The 20753-nt window shown below is 44.1% G+C and overlaps 1 protein-coding gene across 1 annotated transcript; it reads right to left on the bottom strand.

Annotated features, from left to right (window-relative positions):
- Positions 1-26: 26 nt before the first annotated feature.
- LOC110696537 lies at positions 27-1487 on the bottom strand. The gene has a single exon (XM_021873859.1). The coding sequence runs from the start codon at positions 1099-1101 to the stop codon at positions 268-270; it is 834 nt and encodes a 277-aa protein (XP_021729551.1). The 5' UTR covers positions 1102-1487; the 3' UTR covers positions 27-267.
- Between the last annotated feature and the right edge of the window lie 19266 nt (positions 1488-20753).

The following is a 20753-nucleotide window of genomic DNA, read 5'->3' as shown; positions in this document are numbered from 1 at the left end:
CCACATATAATATCAAATATTAAACATATTGCAACTCATTTTCTTATACATAAAAGTACTATTTATACAACATTCATAGAACTATTTGTTTTGTGCAACAATTAACAAGTACTATTTGTACACCATTCATAGAACTACTAAGTATTGCTACTAGTCTATTGTATGATAGTGCCATGTTTTACTAACTTTGGTGGAACTTGATTTGATTTCATACATTCACCTATCAGGTACTCGACTATAAAAAAAAACAAAAAAGAGAAGCTCACATCAATGATGTCCAAAACTATAGTCACTGTCATCATCACTAAGATCATCATTGATGGAAAAATCCAACCTTGCAGAAGTTTGTTTAGCCCATTTAACTATCTTTTCTGCTTCTTTATTAATCTTCTCTTCTTCTTTCTTTGCAATCTTCATCAAATTCTTCTGCTTCTTTGCCGAAAATGACCTCAAATCACTCAATATTTCATCATGTTTTCCCCAATCATCACCCAACTCAAACGCCCTGTTTCGAGTACTACCACCACCATCACTCTTCTTCCTCGAAACCCGTTTCGGAGAACACCAAAAACAACCCGTTTTCACAGATTTTGTTGAAGCTTTCAACCCGGAATTCGATGACCCTGATGAAAAGTTTCCATCTTTACCCTTTTTAACACCCTGTTTTCCCCTGTTATTGGGAGAATTCAAGTACCCAGATGAAGAATTCGATGACCCAGAAGAAGATAAATACCCAGAACCAGATTTTCTGTCAGATTTCTTTTCCTTTTCTGGGGTTTTTTCTGGGGTTTTTACAAAATCATCAGAAATGGGTTTTTCATCCTTCAATTCGGTCACTGAGTTCTTCAATTCGTTGGCTGAGTTAGGGCCGAGTTGGGGTTTTGGCACAGGTTTCGAAGGATTGGAAGAAGAAGCAGAAGAAGAAGGGAAGGTTTTGAGCCTTTGGAAACGAGATTCAAGGTTAGAAGGAAGAACAGAGTGAGAGAAAGAAGAACAATTAATGGCGGCAACTTGTTGAAGAACACAGTGATCCATTGCTTCTGCTAAAATTTGTTCAACTGCAGATTCATCTGTGTCTGATAGAAAGGAGAAATCAGCCATTTTTAGAGAGAGAAAACATGAAATGAGGAGAGAGATAGAGAGAAAACTTGTGTGTGAGGAAAATGTGGGAGGAGTGGGAAGTGATGGGAGTGAGAAAAGGAGGTTAACGGCTACTTAGTTCATGATAATTGTATTGTGATTTTGTGACTGAGAAAGTGGATAGAAATGGTCAACATTTGTGACTTTTTGGAGGATCCGAGGATGTCAGGAATTAATTTTTCTCTAATTTTATTAGAGTATGAATAGGTATATATACAATCTAAAAGAGATTAGGGCTCTATAACATTGGACCACAAGCTATACACTATATACGGGCCTAACACCCCCCCTCAAGTTGGAGCATGCAAATCACAAATACCCAACTTGCCAAGTAAATACAAGAATTGGTTTTTACTCAATGCCTTAGTGAAAATATTCGCTAACTGATCCGTTGTCTTTACATATGACGGACAAATAACCCCTTCTTGAATAGCGTCCCGAACATAATGACAATCAACCTCAATATGCTTAGTGCGTTCATGGAAGACCGGTTTTTTGCGCAATATATAACGCAAATTGACTATCACAAAACAAGCTCATCGCACGCGGATGTGAAACTCCCAAAGTGTTGAGTAGAGCCTTTAGCCATTTTAACTCATCAGTTATTTTAGACATCGAACGATACTTTGCCTCTGCAGAAGACTTAGAGACAATATGCTGCTTCTTAGTCTTCCAAGAAATAGGGGAACCACCAAGAAACACCAACCAGCCAGAAATCGATCGTCTTGTCAAAGGGCAACTAGCCCAATCCGAGTCACACCAAGCTGTCAAATGTAAATCGCAATCTGAACTCAAAAGGATTCCTTGACCCGGACATCCTTTCAAGTAGCGAACCGTACGAAGTGCCACCTTCCAATGGTCTTGTCGAGGGTGTTGCATAAATTGAGACAAGATATGAACTGTGTAAGCCAAATCAGGTCTAGTGAAAGACAAATAAATCAAACGTCCCACAAGACGTCGATACTTTTCGGGGTCTGCAATAAGAGGAGTCTCTGATTTAGCCAGAGTATGATTTTGCTCAATAGGAGTACCTGCCGGACGTGCCCCTAACAAACCAGACTCTGCAATAATATCAAGAGTATATTTCCGTTGACATAAAAATATGCCTTCCGGGTTCCGAGCAACCTGAATACCAAGGAAATACTTCAACACACCCAAATCTTTCACATGAAAACAGTCACTCAAATATGCTTTGAATGTTGAAATTGCAGAAGAATCATTCCCCGAAATTATTAAATCGTCAACATACACCAGAACACTAAGATGAATAACCCCATGATTCAGAGTAAAGAGAGAGTAATAAGAGTACGATTGCGAAAATCCGTACCTTTTCAAAGAGGTGGCCAATTTTGAAAACCAACAACGAGGTGCTTGCCGTAGTCCATATAAAGACTTTTGAAGACGGCACACCATGCCAGATTGAGAGCCATGAAACCCAGGAGGAGGTTTCATATAAACCTCCTCATCAAGATCGCCATGTAGAAAAGCATTGTGGACATCCATTTGGTGTAATTCCCAATTTTTCACAGCAGCAACAGCAACAACTGCACGAATAGTAACCATTTTAGCAACGGGAGCAAATGTCTCGTTATAATCGATACCCTCAACCTGATGGTTACCAAAAATCACGAGACGAGCTTTCAATCTTTTAACTGAGCCATCCGAGTTAAGCTTGACTTTGTAAACCCATCGGCATCCAAGAGATTTCTTACCCGAAGGTAATTTTTCCATCACCCATGTACCATTACTTTCCAAGGCAGATATTTCGTTTTGCATCGCCTCTATCCACCTCACATCTTGCATAGCCTCCTTGAAATTACGTGGCTCAACCACGTTGTCAACAACTGCAATAAATACACGGTGTCGCATAGAAAATTTATCACAATTCACAAAATGTGCTAAAGGATAAGGAGTACTTGAGGAGCATGGAGGAGACGATGAACGTTGAGAGATAGATGGACCGGGGAGAGAAACAGTATGTGCCACATAATTACGGTGCCAGCCCGGAGAATGCCTTGGACGTTGACCACGTCCCAAAACAAGAGGAGAAGAGCTCGGATCATCCCCTGTGCTGCTGCCCATACCGCTAGCAGTAGCAGCGGCGTGTGAGCTGCGGTCAGCACTGGTCGCCGCAGGGGTGTCGCGAACCAGGCTGCCAGCAGCATCTAGAGGGGTAGCAGCAGGCGTTGTAGCAGGGGTAGCATTAGGACTTGGATTAGGGGTGTCAAGCAAGGTGCAGTCACTGCTGTCCCGTGAACCCAGCTCAGTAGAGGTTTCACCAACCTCAAGCACATGCTCAAGATCATCCAAGAAATCAAAGTCAATCCCACCATCAACATTAGACTCTCCTTCGACACTTACATGAGAAAGTGTCGAGTCACCACTAGTCACAAATGGGAATTCATTTTCATGAAATTTAACATCCCGAGAGACAAAAATATCACCCGTTTCTAAGTCATACAACTTCCAACCCTTATTATCGTGAGGATAGCCCACAAACACACACTTTCGACTTCGAGGAGCAAACTTGTCACCCTTAGATTTTTTATTATGAGAAAAACAGAGACACCCAAACACCCGTAACTCATCGAAATTTGGTTATTTGCTGAAAATAATTTCATATGGGGTTTTATTAGCTAGCAAGCGGGATGGAGTACGATTAATCAAATAAACCGCCCTAAGGACACATTCTCCCCAAAAAGTAATTGACAAATTGCCCTGGAACATCAAAGCACGACTAACATTAAGAATATGTTGGTGTTTACGTTCTACCCGACCATTCTGTTGAGGTGTACCAACACAAGAAGTTTGAAAAAGAATGCCATGTTCATTAAAATAGGGTAGCATGTGTTTGAACTCCGTACCATTATCACTTCGCACACATTTCACAGTGACATCAAATTGACATTTTATCATAGCAAAGAAAGAACAAAAAGAAGAATAAACTTCAGTTTTGTCATTCAACAAATAAACCCAAACACCTCTAGAATAGTCATAAAAAATAGTCAAAAACACAAGTAGAAGGTGTCTTATACGAACCCCATAAATCACAATGTATCATTTCAAAAATACGACTAGCTCTACTATCACTATCAAGGAAACTATCCCGTGATTGTTTAGCTTGAGGACAAATTTCACAAGCTTTATTCAAAAATTTTCTACTAGAACTAGCACTAATAGCATATACTAACTTGACAACTCTGTCCGACGGATGTCCCATACTACGATGCCACAACTCAAATGTAGAAACCTCTGGATTCGTCACCGCACATACTGTAGGAATTCGCAGGAAGTAGTAGAGTCCATCTATCCGTTCACCAACTCCAATCAGGCTCCCCGAGTGTTGGTCCTGTATAGCACATAAAGAGTCAGTGAATCGGACAAAACAATGTGAATCATCAATCATTTTTGAGACCGATATTAAATTGCAATTTAATTTTGGTACAAATAAAACATTTTCAAGAATAATGCCATCCGTCAAACACACTCGACCCTCCTTTGTAGCCATAGCATGAGTGACAGGATAACTAAATTAGATAGGGAAGTAGGGTCGAATCCACAGGAAAACAAGTCTTCCTATTCCTAAATAATTTATATAATCTAGATTATGAAGTAACAAGTAAGAATTGTGAGAATTATACTACAAACTATAATTAAACTAATGGAATAATCAATAATAAAATGCCTAGGGTATAGGCTCACCAATAAATAGTATTCCAGGGTAAAACACAACACTCAACCATCAATGCATCAATTAATCAGATCATAAAGGGCTTTCGCTACGTATTACGATCACAGAATCAATCTACCGGTATTAAATCGCATCTCTCGAATCTTGACTTAACCATTTATAAATTAACCTGCCTATTGAAACTAAGCCTAAACATCAATTCTCATCTCTGGAATCTCGAATCAATATTGCGTAACTCATACAATTAAACCAGCACTAATCTAATTACATAGCATTAAATCAATCAATAGGAAATCAACAAAAGCATTAACAATCAACAATAATAAATTACCCCTTCATATTATTTATGGATCCCCACAACCCTAGAAATAAATTACTCGTGCATAATTAAAACTAAACTAATCAAAGCAATTAAACAAAGCATAATAAATCAAAGCAATTAAATTACCAAAAATAAAAGGGGAAGACATCGTTGATTAGGGGATTTTTATCCACCACTCACCGTCTGACAAGTGGACCAACCAGGTTCCGCCACGTGTCCTTCACGAAGGACAACAGGAGCCTGCCACGTGTCAATCACAGATACGTCCTCTACGGACCACTTTAGACACGCCACGTGTCCACCCATGCCAAATGGGAAAACCGGCCATCAAGGCCCAATCCAGTCTAGAGGCCCGAACAGCCCTAGGTTTACCTTAAACCTAGAGAGTTGCACGCTTCTCAAGGCTATAAATACTCAATTAATCTTCATTAATCATCGATCGAATAATCAAGAAATCAAGCAGAGAAGAACAGAGTTATTAACAACCGGCTAGTCTCGCTAACGACGCAGATTACCAACACTAAGCACTCTCACCTAGAGAGATCTCATTACTTTAATTTCTGTATTAACTACTCCTTAATCAGGTACTAACTTGACCGTTGGAGGCGGAGCTCTCAGGAGTCTCCGTTATTTTGCAGGTACAGGCGTCCGGTTCCAGTCTCGGAATTGTAACTCTCCCGCAGGACATCAGAAAACCCCGAAACATTTGGCGCCGTCTGTGGGGAGAGTACTTCAGAGATGGCATCCAAGTCTGTACCGACTCCAGAAGAGAGGCGTCCCATAGACGACCCTCAAGTTCAGTCGGACCATGATACCGAAAGTGAATTTGAAGTTGAAACTCATACAGCTCCAGACGGGACCCTAAGGGCCCGACGTACCCGTCATACCGAAAGGAGGGAACGGGAGCATCTTCAAACAGGAAGCGGGCCAGCAGGCGCACCGCTTGCTCGGCAACAGCCGACTGATGGGTCTGCTCCCATCACAAGGAACGAACTCATGACCTTCATGAGGGACTTCAAGGGAGAGATTCAAGAGTTGATCAACAAAAAACCGCCTGCTTCAGTCAAAGAGCAGTCGGCCAAGAAACCTTCCACTTCACTGAAGAGGAAGCCAGTTCAAGGGCGAGAGGCGACTCCCCATCCTAAATCCAAGAAGCGGGAGCCACCTGCTCTTGATTTCACAAAACTCCGTTATCCTACGGGAAATAGGAAACCTGTTCGTCATATTCAGGCGGATGGGTCAAAGCAAACGTTCACAGATGCTCGGCACCTGCTAGAGCAGAAGAAGAGTGATCGATTATCAGAGTCGGCTTCTACTTCAAATTTTCAGGACAGTTTGCGAAATGCCTCGATGAGGCATACTCAGTCGTACCATGAGAGTCAGTCAGGCGGCACCTCCCGTCAGTCCGGCTTTCATAGTGCCCAGGCGGTACCAAACTTACCATTTGTGCCGCAACAACAGTATTTTATGCAGCCACCTCCATTTGGTGGACCTGCAGCAAAAAACGTCCAACCTATGGACTGGCAGCTACGGCTGCTTAGACTTGGTGAACAGCCGTCGGCCTTCTCCAAGGAAATTACTGAAGCCGCTCAGCCGGCCAAAGTAAAAAATGTTCTAGTAGGCGCCTATGACGGCACTACTAACCCAGAAGACCATCTGATGGCATTCACCAACCTGATGTACCTTCAAGGGTTGGATGATCCCACTTGGTGCAAGTGTTTCCCAGCGACTCTCAAGGGAATTGCACAGCAATGGTTCGGCAACCTGCCGACTGGTTGTGTAAACAACTTCAGGACGCTTGCTTACTTATTTGCCTCCAACTTCGCTATGAACATCCCTGCGAAGAAAACGACCCTTGATTTGGGAACAATTCAGCAGGGCGAGAAGGAGGGGCTTCGTTCTTACATCAGGCGGTTCAACCTGATGAGGATACAGATTCAAGGGTTACCGGATGAGGTAGCTTATACTGACTTTTTTAGAGGTCTCAAAGACGGGTCTACCTTTAAATTTGATTTAGTTCGAAAAAGGGTGGCGACTCTTCAAGAGGCCTTGATTGAAGCAGAAGCCTATATACAGGCGACTGATCTGTGTACGATGAAATAGTCGGACGGGAAGAGGTTCGACAAAAGAGAGGGACGACAGAAACAGTCGTCCAACAAAGATGAGAAAAGAAAAGAGGTCTGGGCGGCTGATTCCTCTAAACAGCCGACTCAGAAAAAGAAAAAAGAATTCAAACCATACTCCCCGAAGTATGTGTTTAACAAGGATAACCAGTTTATCCTAAAAGAAATAAAGGGACGGCTCTCAATTGAGAAGCCGCTCCCCATGAAGGGTTCTGCAAGCAACCGGAACCAAGACAAAATCTGTGCTTATCATGATGACGTTGGTCATCACACCAATGACTGCATCAGTCTCATGCGGTACCTAGACCGCTTGGCTGATCAAGGTGATCTTGACACTTATGTCAAGAAATCTACGGGGAATACTTCCTCAAAAAAGCAGTCGGCCAAAAAGAATCAACAGGCCGACAGTTCCGATACAGATGATGCAGTCGTCTACACCATTGCAGGCGGCTTCTCAGGAGGCGGCCCCACTATTAGGGGCAACAAAGATAATATAAGGCGGTTAGATGTAAATTCCGTTCACCAAGAACGGCCGTCCAAATATACATTTCCTGAGATTGTCATCACTGAAGAGGATCTAGGAGGAATAAGGGGGCCGCATGACGACCCTCTCGTTATTGAATGTAAAGTGGCCAACCAGAGAGTTGGCCGAATCCTCATAGATACCGGGAGCTCCTCAGATCTCATCAGCAGCAAATGTCTGTCAAAACTGAAATATCAGACGGACTGCATACATCCGGCCTCCCACCCTTTAATAGGGTTTGGAGGAGGAGTCGTCCACCCACTGGGACGAGTAGATCTACCCATTCGCCTGGGCGAAAAAGGGGAAGGACGACACATGGTAGTCCGGTTCCTAGTGGTAGAGGAACTCTCGGCCTACAACATGATTCTGGGTCGACCAACCCTGAATAATTCCAAGGCTGTTATAATCCCGTCACTTATGCTGCTTAAGTTTGAAAGGGATAATGGAACAGTCGGCTCCCTAAGGGGAGATCAGAGGATGGCCCGAGAGTGCTATCTCTCGGATGTCAAGCCCACTATTATGGCCACTGGGTCAAGTGGAGAAAAAACAGGCCTTGACAATGTTAAGGAGAGCGTGCCTGTTCAAGAAACAGGCGACAAAAAAAGAAAGGCGTCCCAAACAGAGTCCGCAAGAAAAGCAAGAAAATAGCAATCATTGGCAGAGGAGCGGCCGGATGAGTTCCGCCCTCAGCCGGCTGGTGAGCATGCGGACCTGATATTAGACGACTCCCGTCCTGACCGAACAGTCAAAGTTGGGACGACTGCTCTGAGAAACCTTGGTGACGACTTTCACAACCTGTTGAAAGAGTACAAGGACATCTTTGCATTTGAAGTCCATGAAATGCCAGGCATTAGTTCTGATCTGGCAGTACACAAACTCGCTGTGGATCCGAAAAAGAAGCCGGTACGGCAAAAGAAGCGGAACCATGGTGAAGAAAGAGGTCAGGCGGCAGCCGCCGAAGTCAAAAAATTACTTGATGCAGGGTTCATTCGGCAATGTTACTTCCCAGATTGGGTTGCAAATGTGGTGCTTGTTAAAAAGCCGAATGGCACCTGGCGAATGTGTGTAGACTACACAGACTTAAACAAGGCGTGCCCCAAAGACAGTTACCCTCTGCCTAAAATTGATAATCTGGTCGACTCAACAGCCGGCCATGCCTTGATGAGTTTTATGGACGCCTATTCTGGTTTTCATCAAATTCCTTTATGGAAGAAAGATCAGGAGAAGACGGCCTTCGTCACTGATCAGGGATTGTACTGTTACACGGTCATGCCGTTTGGTCTTAAGAATGCCCCGGCTACCTTCCAACGAATGATAAACACAGTGTTCTTTGATCAGATTGGGAGAAACGTCGAGGCATATATTGATGATATGATTGTCAAGACTAAACTTCAGAAAGATCATCTGACGGACCTCCGAGAAACTTTCGCCACACTCAGGCGGCACCATGTCATGCTCAATCCCAAGAAATGTGTATTTGGAGTTGAGTCTGGGAAATTTCTCGGATTCCTTATCAACCAGAGAGGAATAGAGGCGAACCCTGAGAAGGTACAGGCGGTCATTGATATGCAGTCGCCTCGTACCGTCCGAGAGGTTCAGAAGTTAACAGGTTGTCTGGCGGCCTTGGGGAGATTCCTAAGCCGATCAGGCGACAAATGTCTATACTTTTTCCAGGCAATTAAGAAAAAGGCAAGGTTTGAATGGGGGCCGGATGCTGAGGCCGCCTTCCAGAAATTAAAGGTTCACTTGCATTCCTTGCCGAGGCTGGTCAGCCCTTTGCCCAAAGAAAATCTCTACATGTACCTGGCCGTCTCTGATCATGCGTTAAGCGCTGTGCTCCTTGCTGAAAGGGACGACTGTCAACTCCCGGTCTACTTTGTCAGTCACGTACTGAAAAATGCCGAGTTGAGGTATCCCCTAGTGGAGAAATTTGGTCTTGCACTCTTCATGGCTGTTAAAAAATTGAAGCCCTACTTTCTGGCACATGCAGTCGTCGTGTATACCGACCAACCAATCAAGCGGCCCCTTACCACCATGGAGTCGTCCGGACGAATGATCAAATGGGCCATAGAAATGCAGAGTCTCGAAGTTACTTTCGAGCCTAGAAAAGCAGTGAAGGGGCAAGCCTTTGCTGACTTTATTGTAGAGATGACTCGTCCTCCTGACTCTCAAGTTCCAGACCAAGTCTGGAAGGTATATGTGGACGGAAGCTCTACTTCAAACGGTTGTGGAGCAGGCGTCGTATGTCAATCTCCAGAGGGCGACAGGTTCGAGTATGCTCTACGCTTCAGTTTTCAGGCTTCAAACAATGAGGCAGAATATGAAGCTTTATTAGCCGGGATCCGCATGTGCAAGGCGGCAGGGGCAAGAAAAATAGACGCCTGTTCTGATTCACAATTGATAGTGAGTCAGTACAATGGCGAATACGAAGCAACTCATCCGGCCATGATCAAGTATTTACAGGCGGTCCGACAAGCAGTCGGCTCCCTTGAGGATTTCCATCTGATCCAAGTGCCGAGATCAGAAAACAACCAAGCAGATGCACTTTCGAAATTAGCATCATCCGCCTCCTCCGATACTCCTCGAACTGTTTTTTGGGAAGTAATGGAGAAGAGAAGCATCGAGGAAAACCCTATTGGAATCCTAGACAGAAGCTCAACCTGGATGGATTCAATCAAGGCATATTTGACAAACGGTACACTGCCGGATGATCCTCAACAGGCGGCAGCACTGAAAAAACGAGCCTCCTGTTTTGAAATGATACAGGGAGAACTTCACAAGAGGGGGTACCTTCAACCCTTCTTAAAGTGTGTTACTCCTGAAAAGGGACGAGAGATACTAGATGATCTTCACTCTGGTTTCTGTGCTTCCCATATAGGTGGTAGGATGCTTGCTCAAAGGGCAAGGCGGCAGGGCTACTTTTGGCCTACTTTGGAAGCAGATGCAATGGAGATGGTGAAAAAATGTGACAAGTGCCAAAGGTTTGGCAAATTAATTCACCGTCCGGCTACTGACCTCACTACCATTCACAGCCCACTACCGTTTGCTAAGTGGGGCATGGACATTCTGGGTCCATATACGCCTGCTACAGGCGGCAGAAGGTATATACTTGTTGCCGTTGACTACTTCACTAAATGGGTAGAGGCGGAGGCTGTAAAGGGAATCAAGACGAAAGATGTAATTTCATTCATTTGGAAAAACGTCATCACTCGGTTCGGGGTTCCCATGTCTATGGTTTTTGATAATGGTCCCCAATTTGAGACGCCTGTTCTCAAAAGCTGGTTGGGAGACCAAGGAATTGCACACTACTTTGCATCTGTCGGCCGTCCACAAGCAAACGGCCAGGTAGAAGCCTTTAATAAAATCATCTCAGACGGTCTCAAGAAAAAGATTGAACGAGCAGGCGGCCTATGGGCGGATGAACTACCACATGTTCTCTGGGCCATTAGGACGACTGAAAAAGGGGCGACTGGAGAAACTCCATTCCTCCTAACCTATGGTGCAGAAGCTGTTCTTCCAATAGAACACTACGAGCCGACTCTTCGAGTAATGCTATATGACGAAGAGGCAAACTGGGAAGCCATGCGCCTGGCATTAGACTCACTTCCTGAAAAGAGGGGCAATGCTGTCTTGCGCCATGAGATCTATCGCCTGAGAATGACTAGATCATACAACAAAAAAGTACACAGGCGTCCACTCAAAGTAGGGGACTTTGTACTTAGAAAGATGGAAGCAGTTGGTAGGGCTAATGAGTCTGGAAAACTAACTCCCAACTGGGAAGGACCCTACCGAATCTATGAGGAAGTCAGGGACGGTACCTACCGTCTGGAAACACCAGACGGACAACCGTTGCCTCGAACTTGGAATGTAGATAACCTTAAAAAGTATTTCTTCTGAAAGATGTAAAGTAAAGAGCTACTTAATAAAGTTTGCACTTACTATTCAATTTTTGTATTACGAGGAGCATGCCGTCTGTACCTTTACAGTCGGCTACTCTCCATTGAGTTTTTTAACTCAATCTTCTGAGGGGCATGCCGTCTGTTCCTTTACAGTCGGCTACTCTCCATTGAGTATTTTACTCACAATACTTAGCTAAAAAGATTAGGGCCTGGCCGACCCTGTGCCTAACAGGCGGCTACCCTTCTTTTACTTAGCACCTACGTTCACCAAGAACTTACCAAGGCCACCAGCCGAATGATCAGACCAGGCGCCAAGCCACCTGATCAAATATACAAAACTAATACGACCTGTCCCAACATCCTAGCAGGCGTCCGACGGCATCCCTCCGGATGAAATTCGTCGCAGAGAGCAGCTCCCTTTTGGGTGGAACATTGTTCTATAAACTAATTACACGGCACCTATACGACTGTCCCCAAGGGCAACCACGTAGCCGTTTTTGAGACAAGGATAACTCTATCACTAACCAAACCAGTGGTAGCAGTTGACATCTGAGTCAGATGACCGCCTGTATTACTTGGGATAAATGCAGGGGGTACCTATTGAGTTAATAGCCAACAAACATTGGCGAATCAAGGGGTCTAGCCGGCCTACGCCGCCTGGTACCTCTACTTCTCAAACAAAAGTGACGGCGACTGAGTAACTCCAAAGTTAACTCATAGTCACTCCTTCAAATTTGGTATGGAATCTAAAAAGTTTGAGTCGTCCGCCTGTTTTAAACAAACAAGGGCACTCGAACCCCTATTCCTACTGGATAACCTATTGGGTTAATAGCCAACAAACATTGGCGAATCAAGGGGTCTAGCTGGCCTCCGCCGTCTGGTACCTCTACTACTCAATCAAGATTGTGACGAAGACTAAGTAACTCCTATGTTAACTTAATAGTCACGCAAACTTAGTATGGAGCCTAAAAGGTATGAGTCGTCCACTTGTTTTTAATAAACAAAGGCTCTCAACCAATACTCTTGCTAGGTTAACAAATTACGAGTTAAAAGCCAACATTGGCAATAAAGGGAAACAACCGGTACACGCCGCTTGTTTTCTTACTTAATTCCTTGGCGACTAGGTAATTCTATTTACTTGGTCAGACAAATTGAATAGAGTTCGAATACCGATTGAATAAATGGCCGACTGATCATCTATCCTGGAAACAGACAACCAGTCGTCCAGGGGCATAGGCGGCATACTTACTATTTGTACCTGTCTTAACGTTCGGCCATACACAACAGTCGGTGTAGTGAACAAATTAAAAATACTTAGACAAATTTGAACCAAAACAAAAATTTGATTAAAAATGAGCCGGCCATTAAAGACCAGCAGAATATTCAAAACCCCGGCCCCCTGGACGGGTAATTACAAAGCAAACGGCACGCAGGCCGTGAAAAGAAAAAATACTTAAAGCTTAAGAAGGGGGCAGTTCAGTATCAGCAGCTGCCGCCTGGTCAGCACTCTTCTTGCTGGACTCGGCCTTAGCTGCACCCTCTTTTGATGCCTTACCCCCAAGTGGCACAAGCGCCACAACCGGCTCTTCCTCCTCCAACGCACCGTCCAACGCCTCTTCTTCAGCAGCCGCCAGGATCTGTTGATTATATATTTCCGAACACTGGCGGTACGTTCTTTCCCATGAGGCAAAGTCGGCACTGGGGAACAGTCGTTCCCAAGTCATGCGCTGGATTTGAGCGGAGTCTTCCACCATCTCCCGGACGAGCTCTTGTTTCTCTTGCTCGGCCTTATCCGAGAGCTCTTGGGTAAGACTCTTCTCTTGGTTCACCAGGCGTTCTTTTACGTTGGCCAAAGATTTCTCCATGGCTTCGTAAGAGTGCATTTTTTGGCGAAGAGGTTTCAGCTCGGCCTTAAGGTTGGTGACGGTCGCCTCCAGCTCGTCAACCTTCTTTTGGGCCGCCTCTAACTGGGCCCGAACAACGGCGGTAGCCTGCGCCTGATAATAAAGAAGATCAATGGTCAGTACTTCATTTTGGGCAATTTGAAACATTGCCTTATCACCGCTGGAGGCGGCCATAGCTTTTGCGGCCTTTACCTCTTTGTTTTTCCGATCAATCGGCTTGCGAAGGCTGTTGACTCGGAGCAGGGCCTAAGTACAAAGAAAAACAGGCGTCAGTTTCCAATCAAAAAAGTTAACAGGCGTCCTGGAACTCAAAAGCTCAAAAATATGCTAAGTATACCTCAGCTAGGACCCCTGAAAATCCCATCAAGGTCAAGGGTGCCGGCACCCCTGACCGCCTCCCTGTCAGATGGAGGAACTACTTTAACCATAGACTTGGCTACCTCAACCAAGTCAAGTCCCTGGGGGCCGGCTGCATTAAGCGAAAGGATAAAACAAGTTAGACCTAATCAGGAAGGAAGCAAGGGTGAGTTTTTACAAGTCAGTGTCCATACATCTAGGCGGCCCCGCCTGGGTTTTTGAAGAAGTGGCCGGCTGCTTCTCAGCCGCCACTGTTTTCCTGGAAGACCCAGGAGAGCTTGCAACAGTCGTCCTCCGGGCCTTGGGGTCCGGCTGTTGCGAGGAAGAAGCCCTTGGAGTACCAGACTGAAAACAAAAAGAGTTAGTATATGCATAAGACAACTAAAAGAGGAAGAGTTTTCGAAGCTAACCAAGGGTGCCTCCTTGTTAGGGGAGTCGGCATACGACTGTTTCATGAGCGAGGCCCGCAATATGGCCGCTGCAGTCTTGGATGCTGTTATTTTACTCATGGCGTCAGCTGCAAGAAATAAACAGCAAAGTTAGTAAAAATCCCAAGAAAACAAGGCGTGAAAAAACAGAGTATTTGTCAGGCCGGCTACCTCTAGAGCACCGACTGCTGAGGCCACAGGCGGCCAAAAAGTACTCGTCATAGAGCCACTTGAAGCTCGGGACGCAGTTTAGGGGTACTTGCTCTCGTACCCCTGAAGTAGAGTTCACCCTAGTCTCTACTTTGAAGAGTCCTTTGTCTAGGATCTCTCTTTTAGCCTTTGGGGGAACAGGCGGCATGCTGCGGCCGCCTGCGAGAAGAGGCGGATCCCTATTCCACTTGTTAAAGCGTTTGTTCAGCTCCGTGTCTGAACCCTCGATAATAAGGAAGGTGTTCCGCCAATCCTTCCATTTGTTCGCCTTACCTCTCGTCATGAGGTAACCCCTATGGCTTGTTAATTGATACCAGCCGGTACCTCCCGACTTAGGGGTCCGGCTGAGATAGTTCATGTGGGCGAAAGCCTCAAAGCTTGGCTCCACCCCGTTCATTTCGCACCCGGCCACATAGCCGAGTACGTTTACCCAAGAGTTGGGGGCTAACTGCCATAACCCCAGATCATACCCATCTAAAATCCGCTGAACAGCCGGATGTAATGGGAAGCGCAGTCCAGCTTTGATGGCCGCCACATAGCAGCCAAAGCAGCCGTCACCATAGCTGGTACCAGCCGGCCAGACGACAGTGTCTTCTGGATCCGGCACGAACAGTAAAAATTCCGGGCCCATTTTGTGGTTAGCAATAAAGCTCGCCACGTTGTCTTGCATGGTTGCAATCCGGCCCCGGGGTACCCTGCAGTAGTAGGGGGCGTTTTCCTCTCTGTAAGAGGCGGATGGCTCCGCCCAATTGTCCCCCTTCTCAACTGCATGAGAAAGTCTCGCCTCTTGTAGGCGGCTATGTTTTTCTTCTGAGCCTGGAGAACTGTGTCCAGAAGAGCTGGACTCAGACTCGTCCTCTGACGAGTCCGAGGAGGACGACTCCTCCCCTCTCCTAGAGGGGCCCGCCTCCTCTCCCTTAGAAGGAGCAGAAGGAAAATTAGACATGTCAACGGTAAGATGGGAAGGGAACACCTTGGCCCCTCTCTCAGAACTGTCGGCTTGACAGTCGCCTCGTTCTACATCTGGCGCCTGGTCAGATGTTTCACTAAGGAGCACCCTTTGGGAGGAGCCGTCTGAGTTTGATATCTTAGCAGTCTGTTTCGTTCTGGCCATCACGTTCTGCATAGACATTGATACAGTCGGACTTTGTATAAAGGGCAAAGATGGGTCCAGAAAAGGGCAGGCGGCACTCCTAGTCCTAGATTCAGCCGTCCCCGGTGACCGGCTGATCACTAACTTAGGTCGTGTCGTGTGCTTCCATGGTGCCATTTCAAAAAATAAAAAGAAAATTAAGAGTAAGAGAACTGAGTTACCTGAACGAGTGACGGTTGATGAAGTCCTGGAAGTTCGGGTCAGTCGGCTTGTCAGAACAGGCGGTAGGCAGAAAAAGTCCGAAATGTCAGAGCAAGTTCAGGGGTCCGAATGTTCTCGCAAAGTTCTCAAATGTGAAAATGACCGAAGTCAGCACTTCCTTTTATAGGCAAAGTGAGAAGGCGAAGGGTCGCTTCCAAATTCAAAATTTGGGCGGGAAAATCTCTCGGCCGTTTGCAAGGTGACACCTGTAACAGGCCGTTGCCTATCACCGTGCGACACCTGTCACAGGCGACACGTGACCAGTCACGTGCCACCTGTGAGGGGCAAATGATTAGGGGATTTTTATCCACCACTCACCGTCTGACAAGTGGACCAACCAGGTTCCGCCACGTGTCCTTCACGAAGGACAACAGGAGCCTGCCACGTGTCAATCACAGATACGTCCTCTACGGACCACTTTAGACACGCCACGTGTCCACCCATGCCAAATGGGAAAACCGGCCATCAAGGCCCAATCCAGTCTAGAGGCCCGAACAGCCCTAGGTTTACCTTAAACCTAGAGAGTTGCACGCTTCTCAAGGCTATAAATACTCAATTAATCTTCATTAATCATCGATCGAATAATCAAGAAATCAAGCAGAGAAGAACAGAGTTATTAACAACCGGCTAGTCTCGCTAACGACGCAGATTACCAACACTAAGCACTCTCACCTAGAGAGATCTCATTACTTTAATTTCTGTATTAACTACTCCTTAATCAGGTACTAACTTGACCGTTGGAGGCGGAGCTCTCAGGAGTCTCCGTTATTTTGCAGGTACAGGCGTCCGGTTCCAGTCTCGGAATTGTAACTCTCCCGCAGGACATCAGAAAACCCCGAAACAATCGTTACCAAAGTAAACGAAAATAATGAATTGCGTAAAAAACCTCAAGGTGTAGAGAAAAAATAAGAGTATTAACTAAAGCCTAAAACTAAAAACTAAGAATTAACTAACTGAGAAGAGGTGCTCAATCCCGCTTAACAAAGCGTATTTATACTTAAGCTAGGAAACCTAAGCTAAAACAAAGATTAAAAATTTCTAAACAATCACAGAAACACTTGCCCGGTCGGGCAGAACTTCGCCCGGCCGGGCCCGCCTTCGAGCGAAGAAGTGCTCCTCTTCTATATGCCTCGCCCGGCTGGGCGTGCCTCAGGGCGAGGGCCAACCCGGTCGGGCGAGCTCTCGGGCATCATGGACCTCTCAATTGGGCTCTTAATTAGCCCAATCCTAATTTCCTCTTTGGGTCTTTAAGGCTCGGTCCAATGCCTCAAACTCTTCTTCTTCACCGAGCCCTTAATCACCGGTTTGATTGCTCCAACGCGGTCTAGGGCTACGAAATATGGTCATAATAATTCGATCCTACTCTAATGCTCGTAGTGGCTCAAATAAGTCCGAGAAAGTGCTTTAAATCTGCAATTTCCTATAAAACAATACCAAATCTACGAAAACACTAGAAAACACATATTAATAATAAAAATAGCCTCGCAGAGCTCAAATAAACACAGATATGACCAAGGGACGAGGGATAAAAACATATATAAAATAGACTCATCAAACTCCCCCCAGCCAAACCTTTGCTTGTCCCTAAGCAAAGCAATGAATAAATAAATCAATACTTCACCCCAAATCAGGGGCGGATCCAATTAAGTGATATGGGGGGACAGCTGTCCCCCCAATTTAAAAAAAAAAATTAAAAAAAAAATTAAAAAAAAAATCGCTGGATGTGAACGCTAGAACGGATGAAACGAAGAACTGAAGAAGCACTGCTCCATCTTCACTCGAGTACTCGACCATTACTCCAGTAGATCGACCGCCGTCGGCTTTCCGTTCTTCGCTGATGTGCTGCGACGCTGCCTCAGTCATCACCAGCCACTCAGCCAGTCCAGCCTCTAGTAGTCAGTACTTAGTAGATTGACCGTCCTCGGTGGCTCGGTTAGTTGGTCCTCTGTCCTCACCAGTCACCACTTCACCAACTGCGTGCTGCCTAACCGTCCGACCGTCGGGCCTCGGCCGTCTTCGCTGCATCACATCCATCAATGGTATGTCTTGTTAGCCCTAATTCGAAATCCCCAATTTGAAATCCCCAATTGTTAACCCTAATTTTCAGATTTTAGTTGAATTATTGTTAATTTTAATTGCAATTTTTGTTGAATTTTAATTTTAATTACAATTTTAATCTTAGGTTTTTTTATTATGCAATGATATGGATTGTGGAAATTGATATATATTTTTCAATTTAATTAGGAAATGTCAAATGATTCACCTAATTCAAACAAATCCAAGGCTACTAGAAAACAACCTGATCTTCGACAATTCATGTTTAAAAGAAAGAAACTCCATGAAAATGAGTCCAATAACTCCCCTTCATTTAGCTCCCCTCAAAGTCAAGAAAATGATATGGAAATGGGTGGTTCAAGTCACTTTTATTGAGAAGGATATCTTCTTACAAGTTTCCGATGAAAAAATTATTGATCGCTTTCAAAATATGAGGACTCGAAGGATGAAAGTGTAATTTTAATTGAATGTTTATGTAATTTTTTTTCATCATTTTGACTTGTATGACTAAGTATTTTTACATTTTGAAATTATAAAATTAAGTATTAACCAATATGTGTGTTTGAGTTTTTTTTTCGTTAAGATTTTTGTCAAATTATATTATATTCATAATTTGTCCCCCCAATTTGAAAATCCTGGCTCCGTCACTGCCCCAAATACATTTCAAACCAATAAATACGATTAAATGCAAATCCGATAAACATGTATCAAAGTCAATCAATCACATCCATCCAACTACCAATCTTCCCTAACAATTGTCAAATAGAGAAAACCACAAGAGCATATAGAATTCATGACTAGTGCTCACACACTCCTCTCTCATTTGTGTGGCGAGTAATAGATGTACTCGATCGCTCTTTAACCACCCCTTTATATGTGAACAATTCCCTCCCAAACTCACAACACTCGTGTGTTTAAAAGACATACACTCAACCTAGTAGTCGACTCGGAATATGTCAAATCATTCTTTGCATTGATAAACAACTACTTTCACATCCATACAACTCTATGCACAAAGGTCGGAAGGTCTTCAAGCTTCTAATGTAAGGTTAGGGTAAAAGGTAGGATAAATTTGGGAAAATGTGAGAGTAAAGCCATGCTTTTAAGGAGCCAAATCCTAAAAAAAACCAAGGTCAAAAATAAATAATGACCAATCATTTCCAACACAACTCAACTCTACCAAAAATTCACCAAACAACCAATTCAATATTAACAATATTTCCAACACTTACAACTTCACTCATATAAGCAAAATATAACATTAAAGAACTTGAGTTGAATAAACAAACTTTGAACTTTTTTTTCTTTTCTTTTGAGCAACCCTCACTTAAAACATTTGAATCATTGAAACAATTTATCCTCTTTTGCTCTTCTTTTTATCTCACATTAGAATTTTTCAACTTTTAAACAACAATTTCAATTTTTTCCAATCCACAAAATAAGAACAACAAATAACTTCTCAAATCCACCCAAATTAAGCAAATTATGTGTACACTACAACTCCCTCATCTCACTAACTATTAGCTCCCCCAAGCCAAGCTTGGGACTAGTAACCAATGGGGCAAAAATAGGTTTGTAATCTAGCTGGTTAAACAATAAAAGGGCACAAGCATAACATGGGTAGCAAGAAGGGAACAAATGTATCTAAAATCATCTGAAGGCTACCTAAGAGAACAAATGTCTTCGTCCTCCTCAATGTGCATAATAATGAATCATATAAACATTACTCATATATGCAAACTAAAACTCAACTTCATTGACATACGAGGAACTAACACACAATTCCATACCAAATCAACTAGTCAAGCACTATATTCACAAGTAGTTGGAAAAAAATGACGCATGTTAAAATTTCAAGGCAATCAAACATCAAATCATGACCAACTAATCTACAAAGTTCATCATCAATTACCAAGAGTCAAAACAATTTCATAAAATTTTAATCAAAGGGGCACAGGGAAGCATGATTTATAATTCATTGGAACGTATTTTTGGATTATTTTTTTTTAAAAACATTAAACCTAACCTAAGAAAGAAATAAACTAAACTAAGCACACCAAAGAAAATAAAAGAAAAGGGAAAGAAAGAGTACCTATATATACAAGAAATTCCCCCCAAGCAAAATTAGACAATGTCCTCATTGGCTTAAAGGGAAGTTAGCAACCCAAGCAACTACCCCTCGTCATCAAAATCGTAGTCACCACCATCCCAAGCATCACACTTCATCACATTGTTACAATTCTGGACAAAAAAGAAACAAGGTGTTAGTAGGAAAAGAGGCAAAAACGAGTCAGGTTCACTATTTCGCTCATAACTCGTTTTATATAAATGATAATACAGTTATTCTAATTTCATTGAAAAGTAGACTTGAAGAGCTTTCTAACGACAGGCCACACGCAAAATTTCGTTAAGAAACGCAAAAGATATGGCGTCTTGAAGTTGGGCCATTCTGTTGTCCCGCTCTCGCCCCCGATCGAGAGAAATTGACTCTTTTTTCGATCTTTGTTCTCGCGCCCGGTCGGGCGATATGTAGACCAAAATCCTCTTTTCTTCTGCGCCCGGTCGGGCGGGTCTCTCTCGATAAGGCGATTTGTGGTCGCATACGGACTTCCTCTCGCGCCCGGTCGGGCGGGTTCTCGCCCGGTAGGGTGCGCTACAACATTATGAGTCCGATTTTTTTCAGTTTTCTCATTTTTCTCCACTTTTTCATCTTCAAACCCAAGCCCTTCACAATTTATAGCTCTTTC

This window comes from Chenopodium quinoa, unplaced genomic scaffold, assembly GCF_001683475.1.
Source record: "Chenopodium quinoa cultivar QQ74 unplaced genomic scaffold, ASM168347v1, whole genome shotgun sequence".
Classification (NCBI taxonomy): domain Eukaryota; kingdom Viridiplantae; phylum Streptophyta; class Magnoliopsida; order Caryophyllales; family Amaranthaceae; genus Chenopodium; species Chenopodium quinoa.
This window is presented reverse-complemented; position numbering and strand designations above follow the sequence as displayed.

Bases quoted from the DNA above. Each gene is read 5' to 3' on its own strand.
- LOC110696537 (XM_021873859.1), bottom strand. From the start codon at position 1,101: ATGGCTGATTTCTCCTTTCTATCAGACACAGATGAATCTGCAGTTGAA.